The sequence below is a fragment of the Lepisosteus oculatus genome, chromosome 9, assembly GCF_040954835.1.
Source record: "Lepisosteus oculatus isolate fLepOcu1 chromosome 9, fLepOcu1.hap2, whole genome shotgun sequence".
Taxonomy (NCBI): Eukaryota; Metazoa; Chordata; class Actinopteri; order Semionotiformes; family Lepisosteidae; genus Lepisosteus; species Lepisosteus oculatus.
In genome coordinates, this window is record NC_090704.1 from 41,398,878 (window position 1) to 41,418,982 (window position 20,105).

The 20,105-nt window shown below is 46.7% G+C and overlaps 1 protein-coding gene across 4 annotated transcripts in view; it reads left to right on the plus strand.

The window, feature by feature from the left end:
- LOC102689330 (cytohesin-1) overlaps positions 1-20,105 on the plus strand; it is a 100,937-nt gene that overhangs the window by 71,834 nt on the left and 8,998 nt on the right. For 3 of the 4 annotated variants that reach the window (XM_015356309.2, XM_015356308.2, XM_015356310.2), the window contains exons 2-9: positions 1,479-1,561; positions 9,487-9,551; positions 11,551-11,617; positions 11,741-11,859; positions 14,572-14,652; positions 15,071-15,183; positions 16,286-16,434; positions 16,809-16,921. In XM_015356309.2, coding sequence (XP_015211795.1) covers positions 1,479-1,561; positions 9,487-9,551; positions 11,551-11,617; positions 11,741-11,859; positions 14,572-14,652; positions 15,071-15,183; positions 16,286-16,434; positions 16,809-16,921 — 790 coding nt within the window. The remainder of the gene's footprint in view (positions 1-1,478; positions 1,562-9,486; positions 9,552-11,550; positions 11,618-11,740; positions 11,860-14,571; positions 14,653-15,070; positions 15,184-16,285; positions 16,435-16,808; positions 16,922-20,105) is intronic. The other variant, XM_015356307.2, reaches the window with a different exon arrangement.

The following is a 20,105-nucleotide window of genomic DNA, read 5'->3' on the forward strand; positions in this document are numbered from 1 at the left end:
ACCCAGTGCCCGCTGAAGGCTTGTCTGGTAGCTTAGCAGGCTGACGAGGTCCCGCGCTCATCCTGATGCCCGTGCCAGTGCTTCCTACAGGTCTATTTTGAGCTCTGTGCTGGGTGCTATTGAGATTAATCATCCCGTGTCAAAGGCGAGGCCAAGAGCTTAGCTGTTGTGGCTGCAGCAAGCCACATGTCCTCAACGCTACTGGTGCATACCGAAATCACAGCACTGCAAAGAGTCTTGAATGCAGTGCCTCTCCAGAGGTCAGCTGGTCACCATCACTGAGTCAGTTGACAATTGGCTTTTTCCCATCAGGGTGAAACAGCTGATCTGTTCAGTCATTTAAAAACAGGTTCTACCCCAGATAGGATTTCAGGTTGCACTTTAAACCCAGTGAACAAGTGATGTTCTTTTTTTATTTTTTCAAACCCTGAGCCCGCGTCAGAGTAAACTTCTAAGTTATTGAATCTCTGTTTTATTTTTAGATGTGAATCTGTGGACTGTTGGTTCTCATACTGTGTATATACTGTTCAAACAAGTGATTTAGGTCATTGAAGGTTGTATACAGTACCTCCTTTGCTTGTAGCTTGTGATCAGCTGCTGTATCCTGTATTTATCTAGTAATGTAAGCACTGAGAATCCAATGTTGCAGTCATATTAATAACAGAAATGAATTGCAGGAGTAAAACTAATGACATTACAGCAGTCTTTATAGCATAAAAGTAATAGTGGAAATAATTTACAACAGAGTGACAGCAATAATGGTAGCGCAACAGTAGTAATATTAATCTTTTCTATATTTTAATGACTGCGTGAAAAATACATGTGTATCACCCACATAACATTAGATGCTCTGTGGATCTGCGTGTCATGCTGGGAGTTCTGTAGTGTGAAATTCGACTGTCTGTGCAGACAAGTAATGCATGAAAGGGAGGCAGGGCATAAATATTACAACTCAGTTTTGCAGATAATACGATCATGTTCCTGGCTTGGCCCTGCTGTGATTTAAGGTTGTTACAGTTTGTGTATGTGACCGGTATGAAGTGTTTGTAAATAGAGAGATGCGTTTTGACAAGCTGCTTTCAGCTCTTGTAGCTGTCAAGGTCTGTGCTTCGGTGTGTATTATATCAAGATATTCCTTTCCTGCCGGTCAGCAATTCTGGTAAAGATGCTTTCTGTGGCTCGGCTTGAACAGAATTCTTTTATTTGAAATTTTTATTTGAAAAACAGAACAAGCTCTGGTTTACTCAGCCACCTTAGTTGACTTCTTGTCTGCCGTCTCAGCATCAGGGAGACAGTCCAGGGACGGTGGAAAGAAGGAAAACTGATTTGTCCCCCAGGAGACAGGCCGGTGTCCTGGAGCTGTGCTGTTCTGATACCGGTCCAGGCGGGGGGTCGTGCCGTGACCCCCGGCCAGGGCTCCTGTGCTGTGTAGGCACCCCTGTCTGACCGCCTCCCCTCCTTCTCTCCCTCGTTCCCAGTTCCGGACGACCTCACCCCAGAGGAGCAGCAGGAGCTGGAGAACATCCGCCGCCGGAAGCAGGAGCTGCTGGAAGACATTCAGGTGCCGCCCCGTCCGCAGACGAGCTCGTGTCCGGTCTGATCCCGCTTTGATTGCGTCTGTGAGACGGGCGTCATGCCGTCCATCGGCTCGGCCCGCCTGCTGCCTTGTGCCCACCTGGGCCAGCTCTCTCGGCACCGCGTTCTGCATCGGCTCGAAAGACTAGGAGTTGGCTGCCCCCGAGGGGCTCCGTCTACATTTCACGTTTTGATTAAATATTTACTTCCTTCCTTCCAAGCTGTTGCTGCGGTCCCATCATTTTTTTTTTTTAATCGCTAGGATGTTTTGGCCCACGTGGAAAAAAAGCCAAGCATGTCCGCACTTACAATTTCTCAGCTGTTAGCCGAAGTTGAGCAAGCGGGTTTGTGTAAGGATGTTGCTCCTGGGAAAGGGTTATGCTTATCATGAAAAATGGGACTGGGAATTCGCCTTTGATGTGTTGCTTGCATTTAAAATGTTTTACAAATGGTTTTGTTCTAAGCAGCTGCATTACATAACGTTTATGTAATTTGATTGCATGCAGATTTGTACACAAAATACAGGCTTGGATTTAATTAATACCCCGTCTTGTCAGAAGCTGCGTTTTTTTTTTTACGGCAGGAGTCGGGTGTCCCTTTTCAAATTGCAGATGTCTTATGTTTTTGTACATTGAAGTGTTGCAAGTTTGCAATGTGGGAAGCATTTTTCTCAAATTCTCCAGGCCGCTTTGTGTTGTCTGGCACATCTGGGTTAACAATTCAATTGACAATTAATAACTGGGTTAACGTCAGCATTTGATGACCAATGACAAGTGGTTTGTCTAAAGCAACCAATTCTGAAATGATCCTATACAAGGCATTTCTCTGACCAGACATCCAGACCGTGTTCTTTACAATAGAGGACTTTCTATATGGTACATGGAACAAACAGGCTTTCTGAGTAGTCAGAATTTATTATCAAAGGGGGTTACTGTGCATGGTAGGGGGTGTTAATCAAACCGGATTCCTTGTCCCCTGTCAATCCAACAGCTGTAAGACTGCTGCAAGTGCTGTAGAGCAGATGGCTTTTACCCAATGAGCAAATTTAATGGTCTCTGTTATGTAGAGCCGATCACTAAAAATTGATTACTGTTCGGCTTTTTGTTTCAATAATTACCTATACAACGATCCACCCACTTGTTATTTTGTTTTTTGCCTCTCACTAAAAGGATCTCTTAAGAACACCGCAAGCTGTGCTCCAGTAATGAGCAGCTGAGCAGTCTTACACAACAATTTCAGTGCACATTTTCTTTAAGAAAACCGTATCCTTAGAGCTCCGAGCTGTCTCGGAGGATCTCAAGAGGCAAATGTGTGATCAGTCTTCCAGTTCGGATAATTCCAAATGGCACAGTGGCGCAGTACTGCTGACTCAGAAATACTGTGACCTGACCCACTTCTGAGCAGGAGCCAGTCAGCGCCCGCGGCCTGCTGTTATCCGGCTCCAGTGACGCGCCAAGGTCTCCCTACACAAGCCCTGCCTTTGTTTGTGGAAGCAAGCATCCGAGGAATTTGTTGTGATAGCTGAGCCTGCGCCTTGAATCAGCCGGGCCTTTGACGGGCCTGCTGAGTCGAGAGGGGGTGGCTCAGACAGCCCTTAAGCAGAAGAGACAGTTCTGAAATTCTGTTCACTGCATCCGCAGCTGAAAATCCCCGTTTTGTTGCCCTTGGGGCAACCAAAACACAGTTGAGTTTCCAAACCTCAGAGAAAAAGACCCTCAGGCATGGAATTCATTGAATTCCTTCCAGACCTTCAGATATTCTTTGCTTATGAGGGGTCTGATGAGTCCTGCAGGCACAGCGCAGGGCAGTCCGCGTCCTTTAAGGTAAGGCTGCTGACCTGGAAGATGTAGGCCCAGCTAGGGGCAGGGGGAATGCAGTCTACAGTTCACCCTCCATCGAGCACACTGTATCGCAGGGCTTCTCAGACATGCAAACCTCACTGCTGTAACCAGGTCAGCTGTGCGTCTTGCACGGTGTCTTTCAGATTGGGTCGAATAAGCAAAGTAGGGTGAGGATGCTTTGTTAAATTATTAAAGAGTTCTCAACTGATTGTTATTTCCTGCACGTCTTGACCGGCGGTTCCAAACCCTTGTCCTGAAGGAACACTCTCTGTTCCGATTCTCACTCCAGCTGTGTTCTGAATCACAGTCTCATTAAATTCAATTTTCTGTTTGGGGGTCTATGTATAAATTTGCTTTCAGCTCTTGAAAGGTAAAATGGAATTTGTAACTGGCATCGGCCCTGTACCAGTTTCTGATTTTCAGAACAGCCCTCGTTCAGGTGTGCCGTCTGAAACGTGACCAGCTGCACCTTACCCACTCTGTGGAACGATAAAACACCGTGGACGTGTCTGATACAGAGTTATTCGCGCCCAAATCTGATCATCACCGTTGCTGGAAACAGGACCCTTGAAGTCGGGTATTTTTGATGCTCACGACTGACCAAACTAACATTTTAAATAAAAGTCTGAACAAGCAAGTATTGGTCAGGGTTCCTCCAGGGCTGGAAGCAGACAGAGCAGTAATCCAGTGCTTCTCTCTCACAGAGCAGTATTGCTGTTTCAGAGCTAATCCAGTTCCTTTTAGGCTCCTCTTTATACATGAAGCTGTTGTTTGGCTTCCTTCCTATCTTCTGTTCCATTAGCCTTGGGGCATAAGCAATTTTTTTGGGTTAATAATGAGGTTTCTATTGAACCAATTAGGAGTAATTCATTGAGCTTAGTGCAGAATGTGAGGTGGTTACTGGATGAACCTATTTACAATCTCAGCAGTAACCTGTTTTAATTTGTGATGAGACCGGCTCCTGTATTGGTGCTCTGCAAAATAAAAGCAAAGTCACAGTAGGCCATTACTGTGGAAACTGAGAAGCTTTCTGCTCCTGCCTGAGCTTCACGAGAGCTCCCTGCTCTCGGCCTCGTCATGCCGCCTTAGGTCCTCATCTGCAGGATTCCAGTACAGTCTTAACATTTCACGTGTCGGAAAGTGACAGCATCAGATGCAACTGTAGCGTAAAAGTGGCATTTGTAGTTTTTGACATACTCCAATAACATCAAAAAAGATAAAAAAAAAACTTTAAGAACTTTAAGAATTCATCTGCACTATGAATTACGCTAGATAATAATAATAATTGCTTACACTTATATAGCGCTTTTTTGGACACTCCACTCAAAGCGCTTTACAGTTAATGGGGACTCCCCTCCACCACCATCAATGTGCAGCATCCACCTGGGATGTGCGCCAGAACGCTCACCACACATCAGCTATCAGTGGGGAGGAGAGCAGAGTAATGTAGCCAATTCATAGAGGGGGATTATTAGGAAGCCATGATTGGTAAGGGCCAATGGGAAATTTGGCCAGGATGCCGGGGTTACACCCCTACTCTTTTCGAGAAACGCCCTGGGATTTTTAATGACCACAGAGAGTCAGGACCTCAGTTTTACGTCTCATCCGAAGGATGGCGCCTGTTTACAGTATAGTGTCCCCGTCACTATACTGGGGCATTATGACCCACATGGACCGCAGGGTGAGCACCCCCTGCTGGCCCCACTAACACCTCTTCCAGCAGCAACCTTAGTTTTTCCCAGGAGGTCTCCCATCCAGGTACTGACCAGGCTTACACCTGCTTAGCTTCAGTGGCTTACCAGTTGTGAGTAGCAGAGTGATATGGCTGCTGGCCAGATACTGCGATCACAGGGTAGAGCATAGTTCAAGAATAAGCTTAAACCCAAAACCCTTGATTTTGTCTACCTAACACTGGACTGGCATGACTCAGTGTTAAGGTTATACCTTCTCTAGGAAACAGATGTAGTTGACAAGCACTAACACAGAGTCCAAAGCTGACGACATCCCCTTGGTGTATTTCACAAGTGCAGTGTGCTGCCAGTGCGTGCCGTGATTTAGGTCACTAGCACATTTGTAGTGAAACCCCAGCCCTCTTGCTTCCTTTTGTATTTGCATTCATCTGTGGTTAAGCGCGAGTGAGCGAGGACACATGCAAACAGGGACAAACCAACAGAAGAAGAATGAAGTGTGGAGACTCTGGCGTTTCTGGTGAAACGAGAATACTCCAAAGCCTTTCTGGTGCCTTGTTACTTCACAGTGGACAGAGTGAGCATCTGGTCGCTGAGCAGTTGCTTTTTCGCTTCTAAGAACGCAAGAACAGTTACAAAACAAGGAGTCCATTCGGCCCATCTGAACCATGTGGTTGCTGGGAGCTAATTGGTCCAGCATTGTCTTTAAAGAAGCCGTGGTATCAGCTTCTACATGACTATGACTGGTTAGGTTGGGTCATCCTCCTGCAACCCTCTGGGTAAAGGGCCTCAGGTTCTTGTTTTTAAACGCTCTTTCGCTTAGCTTCCACTTGTGCTGTCTGGTTCGGTGTTTCACTTTTCATTTATTTTGACAGTGTCCGCTGGGTTGAGTTTTGTCGGTGCCTTTGAGGATTTAGAACGCTTTCATTGGGTTCCCTTGTAGTCCTTCCTGTTGAAGACTTTAAAAAAAAAAGTTACATTCCTACAGTCTGGCACTGTAGGACAATCCCTTGAGCCCAGAAATGTATCCGGTTGCTCATCCCTTGACTAATTCCAGAGCAGCAATATGTTTTCTGTGTCATGGTGATCACCACTGCGTACGATATCCTAAATGAGGCCTTGTTAGCTGTATATTCGAGTTCGAGCTGGTGTTTGATTCCTGAGAATCTCCCCGATATTGAGAGCCTGCTTCACGCGAGACAAGGGTTTAAAAACCTGCTTCTGTGTTTCTGGTTACTGACTTTCAGGTTAGAAATGACAAATTTTGAAATGGACTCCCTTCTTACCCCAATCTGTTTCAATTCCCCTTCCCTCTTTTTTGTTGATAGGCTGTTTTACCACCCCATAAGAAAAGGAAGCTGGTGCACTATCCTAGTCTGATTACTGCTTATCCTGCCATCATCGTTGACAGGTTTAGTAAAGCCGTGTTCCAGCATGAAGTTAACAACCATCTCAGACCTGCAGACTAATGAGTGAGCGTCTCTCTGGCACTCCGCACCCGGGCACCGGGCACAGGGCAGAGCAGGGCGAGCGACCCCTCAGCAGCGCTACATGTGGCTCTGTCAGCCTTCTGGCACTGAAGCACAAATGAACTGCACTTTGATTGAGGCCAGGAGGTGGTCTTTTAAGACGAAGTGGATGGGAAATTATGACATGCGCAATTAATGGAAAGCAAGGAGGAGCAGTAATTACTCCCCTCAGACGGTGAAGAGGCACACGAGTTCATCCAGCACCGCTGGGAGCAAGGAGAGTGAAAGTGCAGGGTTGCGCGTTTTTATTTTTATTTTTTCATACCACTTGCATCCGAAGATGCCTGCGTTTCCAGGCGGATTCTCTGTCTTAATTACAAACGTGCCTTGAGGGAGATCGGGGCTATTTTTAGCGGGCAGGGCCCTGAGGCGCAGGCTAGGCCGGGAGGATGACACGCCGATGGACCTATGTGCCCCCCCCCCCCCCCCCCAGGCTGGGTCTGCAGCAGCCTCCGGAGTCTGTCAGGGCCGGAAAGACTCGCCCGAGACCAAGCCCAACGATCCTGCCCTCTGCCTGTCCAGCCCTGCTTGCGGATTCTTGCAGCGATGGCCTTTCAGCAGTCGAAGGGCCCGGATTGTCCTGGATTTGAAGCCCCGCAGTGTATGATTGAGAATGTTAAATATTCCCAAAGGGGGCAGGCTTTCCTTTTCTGTGTGTTAATAAAGGAGGGTGTACCAAGGGCAGCTTGCAGGGAAGTGACTCAGGAGGGCTCTCAGTGGTTAAAGGACAATGGAGAAGAGCCGGGCTGAGTGTATTTAAAACGCTTTAAGAAAGTGCTGTGTAATAGCTCTGAGAAGGCCGCATCCCTGTTATCATCCCCCAGATAAACAGCAAAAATCCATTACTGGTGAGACAGCAAGAGCTTTTTTTTCTGGAATGGTTTTTCCTTCTTCGTGACTTGCGGCCTCAGTGTTGAAGGTTCATTATATTACAGCATTTTTTCACCCCTCCCGTCTCTTTTTTTGTCTCACATGGTTAAAAGGAATTGATCATTTTCTGCTTTCTGCTGCAGTGTTTCAGGCGCTGTGCCTCTTTCCCTGCAGAATTTGCACAGTTTAGTCGAAGATTTTGGGGGCAGTAAATGGGGGTGGTCTGAAATGCAGTGCAACCTTACAAAGACATGGAAAACAAACTGTCCCAAAGAAAAATGTACTGTATTTCAAAATGCTGGAGTGCTTATAGTGCTGCTGAGTTTACAGAACTGCTTTGTGATAACCCTGGCGGTCAGCCCAAGAGAGCCTTTTAAAACCGGCTGTTCTGAAAGGGGGCAGAACGGGGGCTCAGGTCATGCTGGCCATTTTTAAAGGGGATTGTATTTTATTTGCTTGGTCTTTTGAAGCATTCTGGAGACTCTGAGGTCAGAACAAAGCCCGTGTGAAAGTGGGTCAGGTCGGATCGACAGGATAGCTGTACCCCGTTCTGGAGGAGAGTTTGCCTGGGGTACAGGGAGAGCGAGGAGGAGGAGGAGGGAGGGGGCCCTCTCTCTTTCTTCCTCTCTAGGCAGCCCTCCTCCCCCCTCACCCGCCGGAGGGCTTGCTGCCTTGTGGAAACAAGTGAAGGTTATTGATCTGTTTTGAGCGCTCCAGAGAGTAATGGAGCACTAATGCAGGAGTGGAGTGAGCAGGCCTCTCAGCAGCTGAGGCTGCGATGTCAAGACGGGGATTTCAAAGGCTTGGTGTTGGGGGGGGTGAGGGGGCACAGCCTGTGCGAAAGGTCATGCCGAACGCAGGAGAAGAGGCGTTTCTCTTTGCACTTTTCCTGAAGCGGGTGTTGCTGTTGGAGGACCGTAATTTTTGCAGTGAAGGCCGGCAAGATGGAGGAGGAGTGTGGTGATGTCAGCCATGCGGGCAGGGTCCTTTAACCAAGAACAGAAACGGAAAATGTGCTCATTCTTTTTGTTGCTGATGTTTGTCTACTTCTGTGCTTTTATTTACCGGTTCTGAAAGTTCCCATGTTTAGGCAGTTTGCTCTGGGAACGTGCTTGATGTTCATATGCAGAGTAGCTTATTCTTGGACACCAAGAGTCCATTTGATTGCAGGTGTATCGTATTTGTTTTGGGAAGAAGATGTTAAGTTCCTATGACATTGATTTGAGCACCTGTGTTGCTTTCACAGCAGTGTTTCAGAACCAAAACCACCTGCGAAATCCAGCTTGTCATCGCGAGCCGCAGACAGACTCTTCTCATGCAGGTGCCGGGAAGAGCGATTTGTTCTTTTTGGAGTGTTCAGACTAGTTCTTTTTCTTTTTAGTCGATTTACGTGATCTAGAGGAGATAACTCACATCAAAAGGGCTTAGGCCTAGAGCTGTTTAAGAAAGAGGTGTCTTTCATGCCGATGCAAAGAAGCGTTTTCCCTCTCCCGTCATTTTAACGGGCACAGGAAAGAGGCTTTCCTCGGCTGTTTTCAGAGGAGGACGTGTGCGTGTGCTGTTAAACTCAGACTGCGAACACAAAAGCAGCCCCCGTTCACGGCTGCCTGTCTGGCTGGTGGTATTATGTTTGATCAAAGTGAACACGGCCCCTTCTGATTGCGGTAATGAAATAAAAAGTGACTGGAGGCCTGTAATCGCATTCCCACTGCTCTTCTGCCAGGGCCTTGTGGAGAGAAAACCTTGTGGGTCCTAACGTCCCCAGGGTTTCACTTGAGCATGAGGAGCAAATCGGCAAATTTGTGTCCAGTGATAAATCATGCTGTAGAGCTGCTTGAAGCCCGTTTGTCTGTCTGCCTTACATCCTTCAGGTGTCTGTAGTGCACCTGAGGTGCATGGGGAAAAATGGGCTGAAGAGTCAATTTGCTGCGTCCCTCCTTGGCAAAGTTTTACACCCCCTCTCCTCCTTGTTTTTCTTCTCAGCGTCTGAAGGATGAGATAGCAGAGGTCACGAATGAGATTGAAAACCTGGGATCCACTGAAGAGAGGTAAGGGTTAGGGTGCACTGCGTGAGCCCGAAGCCTGAAGCTGCTGGGCAAATCAGAAGAATCGATCACGGGAGAAAAAGTGACAACTAGCTGGAGGAGTTTAATGATGTTACTCATGTCTACATGGCCCACCAGTTTTGGGTTGGATGCTAGTGGCAAGAAAATCAGTCTAAAATATCTCACAACATCTGCTTGAAACACATGATCCTCTGGGTAAATAAATGCCCCCTGTTTTTGAGTCTAAAATTCTCCTAAACCTCGCATGTATTGTGTCCCATGGGCCTTGTAGTACTGTTGATCTTTAAGTCTTGGTCAGGCCCTTCCAGAAATTCAAAAACCTGAACCAAGTTGTCAGACAATATTCTACTCTGTAGACTTTATCTTAACCAGAGCATCATATCCCCCTCAAACGAAGTGAGATTGTTCCCCTCTATAGTGCCTCCAGAGCAACAGTACCTTTGTGTTCAGAAATGTGCAGGCGAGGAATTTAATAAAGCTCTTTGGGCACCTCTCTTGGTCACTCAGGCTTGCTCCAGGGCACTGGGGACACGCAGCTCATTTTGCGCTTGGACTCAGATTAACACCGAGCCACAATAAAGGCACGCACTTCAAATCGACCGTACACGTCTCATTAAATAATAACGTCAAGGCCTAAAAACTCTGTTCACAATCTTTAAAGAGGCCTTTTAAATGTTTAATCATCTTTATCCATATTGATGAGCTGCCTGTGAATTATTCAGGGCTATTTTGGTCCGGCAGCAAGCAATGGGAGCGCTCCTGGGACAGTGTTGTGGGCCCGGTTGGGCTTAGGGGGCTCATCTACTACTGAAGTTAACACCCCCTCTTTTCTTCTCCCCCAAACAAGATCTTACACCCAGGCACCTGCATGCTCTACAGCACCCTTTCAGAGTTGCAGTGAAGAAAAATTAAAATCTGCGGTGCTTTTAGAATTTTATTTCACCACTTAAAACCGTGTAAATTCATTAATAATTTATTTGGTTGATGCTTTTGTTCAAACCCAATTCTATGGGTAAAGCATGTGCAGCAAGCAGAAACAAAGTGAGGAAGAAACTGAGTGAGTTTTTTGAACAGGAGTGCAGCAACAGGGTTCTAATGGGAGGAAAACCACAGACTTCTAGTGTCACTGATTCTCTAGAGCCCACAGTCACAGCTCCACACCTGCTGATTGGGCATTTCTCCAGGCCAGACCTACCACTGCTACAAAAGCTAGTCTCTTTCCAGACCATTTCCATATCGTGTTGGGTTACCTCCCTATGATGCGGAGTATCTGAAAAGCCCCGCACAAGCAACACTCTCGGTTCTCACTACACGATCTTTAAGTGCGGATACTGTTAACTACACAGATACCGCCTTGGCGGGATTAGTTACCAACACAAGTTATAATTGGAAACGACAGCTGCCTCTACATATTGCCTGCCTCACTTCCCAGAGGAAAAGAGGTATAATAGTGACTTTAATTCAGAATGCCTGTTACTTTTGGAAATGACTGAAAGGCACGTATAGATGTCTGCACCCAAGCTTCCACATGTGTGTGCTGTATATGTTTATATTCATGTAAATTAACAAGGTTAAAGAAGCTTGTATCTTGAAGGCAGTGGCTTTAGGTTACTATTGAAAATCAGAGACTTGTAAGGTAACCATGGTGCACCTGTCTTCAGAGTGCTTTATTCATGGGGAACTAAATGGTAGAACACAAAGTTCCCTCTTCTACAGTCAGTTTGCTGGCCCTCTTTGTTTTAACAAGCACCTCACTTTCTGGGTACCCTAATTTGGAAATGCCTAGTTACGTTTGGGGAGTGTTAGGGGTGACCTCCTTTTGAGCAGTGTGCCCAAGATTATTGTGAAGCTGGTGCTGCACTGGTTAGGTACACCCATCACCAAATATAATGCTTGTATGATAATAAAATAAAAGTTAATTTTTTTAAATTTTACTGCATTTTTAAGTTTTTTTGAGGTGAATTGATATTTTATCTTGCAGGAAAAACATGCAGAGGAATAAACAGGTGGCCATGGGCCGTAAGAAATTCAACATGGACCCCAAAAAGGTAAGCTGTCGCGAGTTTCTGGACCCAGCCAGTCGTCAGGCAGAGCTTTGGGGTACAGCAGGGGAGGGCCCCGTCATGGTCTAACCCTGCTTGTTGTCTGGTTGTGCGCCTGTTCCTCCCCAGGGGATCCAGTTCCTGATCGAGAACGACCTGCTGAAGAACACCTGCGAGGATATCGCGCAGTTCCTGTACAAGGGCGAGGGGCTGAACAAGACCGCCATCGGGGATTACCTGGGCGAGAGGTCAGCTGCTTCCCGCCCGGGCGGCTGGGGGGGCTGCACGAGGCTCGTGTGTGCCGGTCTCTGTGCTTCCGCATGCATCTGTCTTGTCTAAGGGTGTGCTGTGGGCTGTGGGCCTTCTGTGATATTGTTCTGAGGACTTTTCTGTTACGGGCTGGGGAAAAAAAGGGTTTGGATATAGAATCTTAAGAGATTTAATCGGGGCAAAATTCAGATGAACATTTTCTTATATTTCAGTGAACTGTCGTGCTGAGGCACTCCTTTTTTATGGTCTATCCATAAAACACGGTTGATCAAATATACTTTTAATACCCTCTGCACTCATTTAGAGTTGTGGAACTGTGATATTGGTGGTGTCTGCGTACAGGATCTGTTCCTGGCTTATCCTTGGCTACAGTCTCCTGATGTCTTGGAAATCGGAGAGAACCGGAACACTGCCTTCCCGCCCCTGACCGAGGGCTGGAAAGCACTGCGTCACAATCCGTCTATCCAGTCCGTTGATTCCAGCAGCTAGCCTTTGAAGAGATTTGAAGAGAGCTGTTTTCACGTTGATACAGCACTGTAATCTGAATTTTAAAAATTCCTCCATGCATCACTAACCATGGAAAGCAGGTCTGCACAGGAAAGGAGTTACTATCTTGGTGCTGCATCTTTTTAACATTCTGTGCACCACCCTTGCACTACGAGGAAAAAAAAAGTTTCCATTGCACACGTGCCTCGGGCCCTTTCCAAAAATAGCATTAAGTTAAAGGATATTTTCAAAGGTGAAATTTAAACATCTGAGAATCAGTACAGAACATCTAGCTACAGCCACCACCCCTGTTAACTTTCAAGAGAATAAAAATGAAAGCTTATCAAACAAGTTAATCCACTGTAGTGTCCTGTAGACCTGATTAGTATTGAATTATCATTATTATTGAATTATGATGTCTTCAGACGTGGTGAATTTCAGGCATATTTACATAAATCAAAAGATTTGATTTCATTTTTTTTTAAAAGGTATTAAATCTGCAGCTGCAGTTTTCTGGCACCTGTCTCCCGAGCTCTCGGCTCCCCTGGCCTGCCTGTGCCGACCTTCTCCCTCCCTCCTGCGGGGGGAAGTGACTGCACTTGGGGAAGGCCCGAGCGGAAGAAAGCAGCTGTGTGGGTGGTGTGGGCTCCGCTGTAGGAGCCCCGCAGTGGGGAGGGGATGGGAAACGTACTGTCCAGGCCTCGCGGCCTATGCTCTGTTCCATCTTCTGCACGAGGAGAGGTGGTCATGAGGAGCTACAGGCTGACCCAGGGAGTCAGCCCTTGAAAACAGTCCGAGTGGAGGGAGCTAGTGAATGAGGCGTCTTGGTCTTGTCAGCATTTCTCTGCAATGTAGGGCACGCATTGCACATGAGAGTTGATCAGATCAAAGGTTCTGAGCTGGCTTTACAGTATGTTTGCTCTGGGGTGGCTGCCTTGTGTGCAGTGCTTCCCCTGCGACAGTGAATTGGATAAAGCAGTTGAGAAAATGGATGGATGGACATTGCAATAGAATCATCGGTGATCCGTTCAGAGCGTGGTAATTTGTCTCTGAAAGTCCAGCCTCAGCAATAACATGGATGCCTGAAGAGATGGGACATGGTATATCTAAATACATATCCCCCCCCCCCCCCCATTATAAACTGACATTTTTCCTCATAGAACATTATTTCTTTGGCATTTACAATATTGAAGCACAGCATAAGCAGCTGAAGGCCTATCCACTGGATTAGTGGATCTTTTCCTTTTTTATTCCTTCCTCCCTTTCTTTCCGTACCAGTGGCAAAGCAGGGAAAAGAACCTTGTATTCCGTGCTCCATCCGAAAGCCCTTCTACCGTCTTTGCTTCGGGAAATGGTCATTGTGAAAACCCTGAGCCCATTAAAGCCTTAGGCATGAGCTTATTCACAGCTGGGGCCCTCAAAAACGATCAGGCCCTATTTGAAAAGCTTGCCGCTCCCATAGTTAGCTTTCCTAGGAAATGGTCAATTTCAGTAGTATTTGAAAACCTAGGTTGCATGCCACAGTCCTGCTCTGCGGTCTATCTTTCAGATCGGCTCTGTTATAAACATCCTGCCCTGCCCTGTGCTGTGCTGTGCTGGGGTTGGTGAGTGATGACAGTGTGCACTTGCAGTGGTTTTACCCTCCTACATGTTTTGAACGGGACGTCTTTCTGAACCAGTTCCGGGTTGCATTTTCATAACATACAGTCTGGACTTGGGGTGAGTCCGCTATGTTTTTGGATCACCGGGGTGGAAGTAGACCGAATCGCTAAATCGTGGGTTACAAACGCAGCTTTCGGGCACGGGGCTGTGCAACGTGGAGGGTGTACGGTCATGACTTGGGGCGGCTTCTCCCGACACGGAGCTCTGGAATAGCTGGGATGCACAAGCGGAGTGAGCCGTCGGGCAGTGGAGGGAAAAGGGCCATCTGCAGCCCCTGGTGTTGAAACAGGGGGGCAGGCAGGGAGCTGGGCTCGCCCCCTCCGCCTCGGAGTGTCTCCTTTCCCACGGGGGTCCCTGAGACCCCCACTGGGGAGGATCTCTTATTGAGAGGTCGCAGAGGTTAAGAGTGAGGTAATCCGCTTGAAATTGAGAGAGATGCACTCGCTTTTCATTCTTCACTCCTATTAAAACGATTATCCTCCCGGATTTATTTAGTAGGGACAAAAAGTTTTGAACCTGCTGTTTTGTTTTGTATTTTGCAGGGATGATTTCAATATCCAGGTTCTTCATGCCTTCGTGGAGCTGCATGAATTCACAGACCTGAACCTGGTGCAGGCTCTACGGTAATTCCCTAGGAGGGCTACTGTCCCTTGTAGGAAGGAAACACTTGTTATGAATTGTCAAGAAATAAAAAAACAATTTACTTTTTAAAAATTACCTTAATATTAAGATTTGCATTACCCTTTTACCACGGCCTATGTCTGATTGCCCTACATTCTTTATATATAAACCTGTAAGCCCTTGTTTTTTTTCCCTGTTGTGTTTTGTACTTTGTACACTATGTACAGTGATTCATGTGCGGTGTCCTTGGCACTTTATTATGATGATGATGATGGTGATGACTGCATTGTTCTTCAGATTTTCACTGTGTAGCCACAGGGAACTGTGTTCATTAGTGCCCACAGTCTTGCCATTTGTTTTGAGTGTCGTGGTGAATACCGTGATCCGTGTTGACTGGGATCCGTGGTCGTCTCCTCGCAGGCAGTTCCTGTGGAGTTTCCGGTTGCCCGGAGAGGCACAGAAGATTGACCGCATGATGGAGGCCTTTGCCCAGCGCTACTGCCAGTGTAATCCTGGGGTCTTCCAGTCCACAGGTCAGTGATTTCAGGTGCTGCTGGGGCTCACGTCCTCGTGGCAGGCCGCTGGACACTCCAGCTGAGTGGCAGATCTAGCTGGCGTGATGGAACGAATGGCGTGAATGGTGCCTGAACGCTTTTCCTGAGGGTTCCTGAAGGATTTGTCCTCGCAGAATGTCTTTCAGGATACAGTGGATGGCAAAGTTATCCGAGCAGAGGTTCTGAATGGCATCTCTGGGCAGTGCCCAGGGAGATCTTAGAATCTTAGGGTAATGCCCTTAGGGACAGCCAGGGCAAGGGGTCATCGTCAAGGTGACAAGATGATCCCTGAGATCTCCCAATCTAAAAACCAGCCTGCAAATCCCTCCTTTGGCATCTGGTTCTTCAGTATTCCCATCGATTATGGAATCTCGTACAGTACATAGATGTTGGCTCCAAAGTATCTCTATTCAAGAACATATTTTTCTTGAATTAAGAGAATGTGGTTTCTCAAATGGAGGAACTGTTATGGATCAGTTGTGATTTCCACTGTGGCTTAATGCTGCTTTAATCTTTCCAAACAGTCTGCCTTGCTAAAGTCCATTCCTTTAAAGACCTGTAAAGATATTACGTAGGACGATATCAATAAAGTACATACTGGGGCTTTTGAATATTTGATGCTCTGAATGTTAACAGACCTGTGAATCTTACTATATGTAGCAGGACTGGGAGTTAAAGGGATACATTATTTATGCTGTTTCTGCTGATCTTGCTGTGTTAAATTTAAAGTGCTGCTGTGTCAGCTGTGCTCCAAACAGAGCCAGGGTAGCATGGAAAGAGCCTTGTGTTCATCACGCAGTCATGCTCTTTCATCCCAAAGTGGCATCCTTTCAGGCAGGGTGATTGGCATTTATATTTAAACACTACATTAGACCGACCGGCCTTTTGAACTAAGTTGCGAGCACAAATGATGAATCGAGCCCCGTCACCTCGACTTTGCTCGGGCGGCTAATGAGGTGGTTTGTGAGAGTGGCGAACTTTAAAGTCAGGTGGTTTTGTGTTGAGTCCTAGTCAGTTTTTCTATTTGGAAATGAGCCATGAAGCAACAGTCTTTGCTTTCCGTTTTCGGCTTGACCCACAGACACCTGCTACGTGCTGTCCTTCGCCATCATCATGCTCAACACCAGCCTGCACAACCCCAATGTGAAGGACAAGCCGTCCGTGGAGCGATTCATCGCCATGAACCGGGGCATCAATGATGGGGGCGACCTGCCTGAGGAGTTGCTCCGGGTCAGTGGCTCCCACATTTCCTTCCTGGGTCGAGCTCTTGGCCTATGCATTTAGGACAGAGAGAACAGCAAATCCACGTCCGCAGCGCTGAGAGTCCAGTTCCAAAGTACCGATCCCAACCCTGGGCTCATAAAAAAATCTATAGCTGTCTTGTTCAACCAGATCATGTGCTGTTTTGTAAAAAACAAAAATCTTCAGCTGCTTTCCTATGCTGCTCATCTTGTGTAGTCGTTTGAGATGGGCCTGCCTCAATTTCTGAGATGCTCCAAAGGGTGTGAAGACAAAGAGTGTTTGGGTTGCTGTGTAAAGGTGGTCGTCTCTTCTGTGTGAAAGTGAAGTGTTGTCTTTCTGCACTGCTGGCTTCACACTTGCAGAACCTGTATGAAAGCATCAAGAACGAGCCCTTCAAAATCCCAGAGGACGACGGCAATGACCTCACGCACACCTTCTTCAACCCCGACCGCGAGGGCTGGCTGCTGAAGCTCGGTGAGTCCGGCCTCCGGCTCGTGTCTCAGCATTAAGGGACAGTTCATGACGGTTCAGTTGCACGGAGGCATTGCAAACTAGGCCTGTAAAAACAATCCTGGAATCTCCTTTGTTGAGTGTGTGTGTGTGTGTGTGTGTGTGGCCATGGCTTTGTGCACAGTTCAGGATTTTATTAAGACTAGGACAGCAGCTTTAAAGTCCCACGAAGAAGAATCAAAACCAGTCAGCAGCAACCTTGGTTTCCTTGGAGATCTCTCATCCCAGTACAGACCAGACCCAGCCTGCTCCGCTTCCGAGATCTTGATGAGATCAGGATACAAGGCGTTATGCTGCTCCCAGATAGAAATGCCATCGACGGTGTCTCGAACATGTTCTGAATCTTTTAAACAAGGAAACGGCTGGTTGAGGGAAACGCACTCCATGGAGCTGGCTGGGAATGTGTTTAGACATTTGAAGCGTGCGCTCTTGCTCAATGCATTATGAATGTGGCCTTGAGATCAGACAGGAGCATCAAGCCTGAGATGAATTATTAAAACCACACAGAATACACACACACAGCATGCCCCATGTGAGAACTCACTATTGCCTTCCATCCCTTCACTTCGCAGCTTTCTCAGTGCTAAAGAGACCACATGGGGCGGAAGGAGGAGTGATCTCAGAACAAATTCCTCTCTGACATGGCGTGCATCTACAGTATCTATGAACCATGGTCAATGAGATCTTCCCCACTCCCTTGTAGCTTCTTCCCATGAGACATCGATTCTCATACGAGACAAGCAGTTTCTTACAGCCTCATTTCCTTTCTGTTCGCAATAATTGCCCTTTACAGGGGAGTTAACAAACTGAGGTGCAGGAAAGGGACAAAGAAGGAGAATGTTACAGAAAGCTGTGAAAGCCATAGGCAGAATCGCAGATTTCAATAACTAAGGTTGTGTGCGACAGCCTAACACACACCTTTAAGTCTCTTCTCCCTTTAGTTGTTACAGGTCCAGCCTGAATTTTGGGAAGAAAGTAAACTAGGGGGACATGTTGGATGTAACTAATCCCCCCCCCCCCACCAAGTGCCACTTGGGTTTTGTGTGTGTGTGTGTGGGCTCTTGAATTACAAGTGAAGCAAACAAGAAAGAAATTGAGGAATTCAACCAGGCTGATCTGAGCAAAGGCTGCAGGGTTATGTCATGAAAATGCAGTCTGAAGAGAAGCTGTTCTCCAGCGGCGCATTGTCTTCACCAGGGGCCGCTCAGGCTCCTCGAAACAGTGCAGGAACCCGAGAAGCTCACGTACAAATCTACAAATAATATCCCCGTGGCTCTGTTAATGCTGATTGTGGGGGACCGGAACAGTCTTTTATCTGATGAAACCCCATGAGTGGCAGCATTTTCATTCGGCCAGCAGCATCTTGATGGGATATTGAGCAGTAATAAACATCGAGGGTGTCAAAGTTAGTGACATGACCCGTCACGTAAACAATGTGCCACTGGAGTATTCCTTCACCTGTCTGTTAGATGATATGCAATATATCACAAAGCATGGCGGTCTTGTTTTTCTTTATTAATTATCATTAACAGAGTTTCAGTGTTTTTTTTTTATTTGGATGTTTTTTGTTGCTTTGTGGGTTTTTTTAACAACCAGTGTGTTCACAATACAATGAAAGCCTGGCAGCAATCCAGGGCCAAATGGAATTTAAAAAAAAAATGTTTTTATATAACTGAAGGCGATGCAATCTATGTAGACCACATGCAGTTTCGCTTCTTTTTGGCTGGGAAGCTCATGAAGCTGCAACAGTTGACTTTTCTTCTGAAATATTATTAAATTGAGAGTTGCATGCCCTCTAGTGAGACTTTTCAGCAGTGCTCTGCAGTTGCATTGTAAAGCAGGTATGTTAGTGACAGCGAATAGCAGGAGGCCTTTCAGAAAGCCTGGACCTAAAGTGCCCACTTGGTGAAAATACCTGATAATCAGTTCTGATCGTCATGGATTTCTTTTTTAATTCCAGATCAAATGGAAATTAACAAATCATTTCAAAATATCAAATGTAGACAATCAGATGTCCGGTGCCTGCTTCGTAAAATATTGCATAGAACATTTTGTATTGCCAATAAGCAGGGTCTGATTTCTTATGATTTAATTATTTTTCTTTCTTCCTCATTTGTTTGTTTGTTTGTTTGTTTGTTTCCATGATTTTGGCTGTTCTCTTTCTTCAGGAGGTATGTACATCTGCTCTTCAATAGCCCGTAGCTCTTCTCCTGGGTGCTTTGGTGGTCAAGCCTTGCTTTTGTTACCATTCTCTATTTAGTTGTATTTTTTGTTTTGTTTTTTTTTATTTCTGTTTCAAATATTAATTCATATAATTTGTAGTTTATTTACTTTTTTTGTTTGTTGTTTTTTTTTTTATTTCCCAAGCTGGTGGATGTCCTTGTGCTGCTTCTCTGTCGTTTTTGGGTGCTTGTCGTAGCTCTGGGCAGGCGCCCAGCTGCGCGGTGTTGCCTGTACTAGTGGAGAGTTAGTCTTCTCTGTTGCCGTGGTGTTCAACCTGTGGGTCTCTGTTGGAAGCTGCAGTATTCCCTTCTGGAGCCCTGTAGCTCCCCCTGTCGACAGTCACAGCAAGACTCATGAAAGCACTTTGAGTCTGGACGACCCATGGAATTCTCTGGAATTGGCTACTTTGCTGTTTTCCGTCCCCGATTTATGCGTTTTGCATTACTCCTCAATCTCCAAAATATGTCTCCCGGATCTTGCTTGGATTGGTTTTCATTTGTTGACTCGTGCAAGAGTTCCACTTCTTGGTCTCCCAATATCCAATATTATTCAGTTTTCCCTCCTGGCTGTTGCTCTCTGCACGCTAGATTTGTTCTTTGGAGAAATTGGCTGGGGCGCTCCGAATGCACACCTGGAGGAGACTCCCGAAAGGGAATACTGCACCTGTACAAATCTGACCCAAGCTCTGCTCTCTTCATGTTCCAATAAACTTCCAAGTTCACGGTGTGCTCCGGTGTGGTGCTGGACTGGTGTGGAGGGGCAGGGTTGTCTTGGGGGCACCTGGGGTGTGGGGCTGTCCCTCCCCAGGACCACAGGGCCTGAGTGAGCGCGGGCTTGTCCACCCTTCTCAGCTGACCAGCTCATCAGGACGCTACCAGGCCTCAGGACCTGATGGTAGGGGGCGTAAATAGCAATTCGCAGACAGA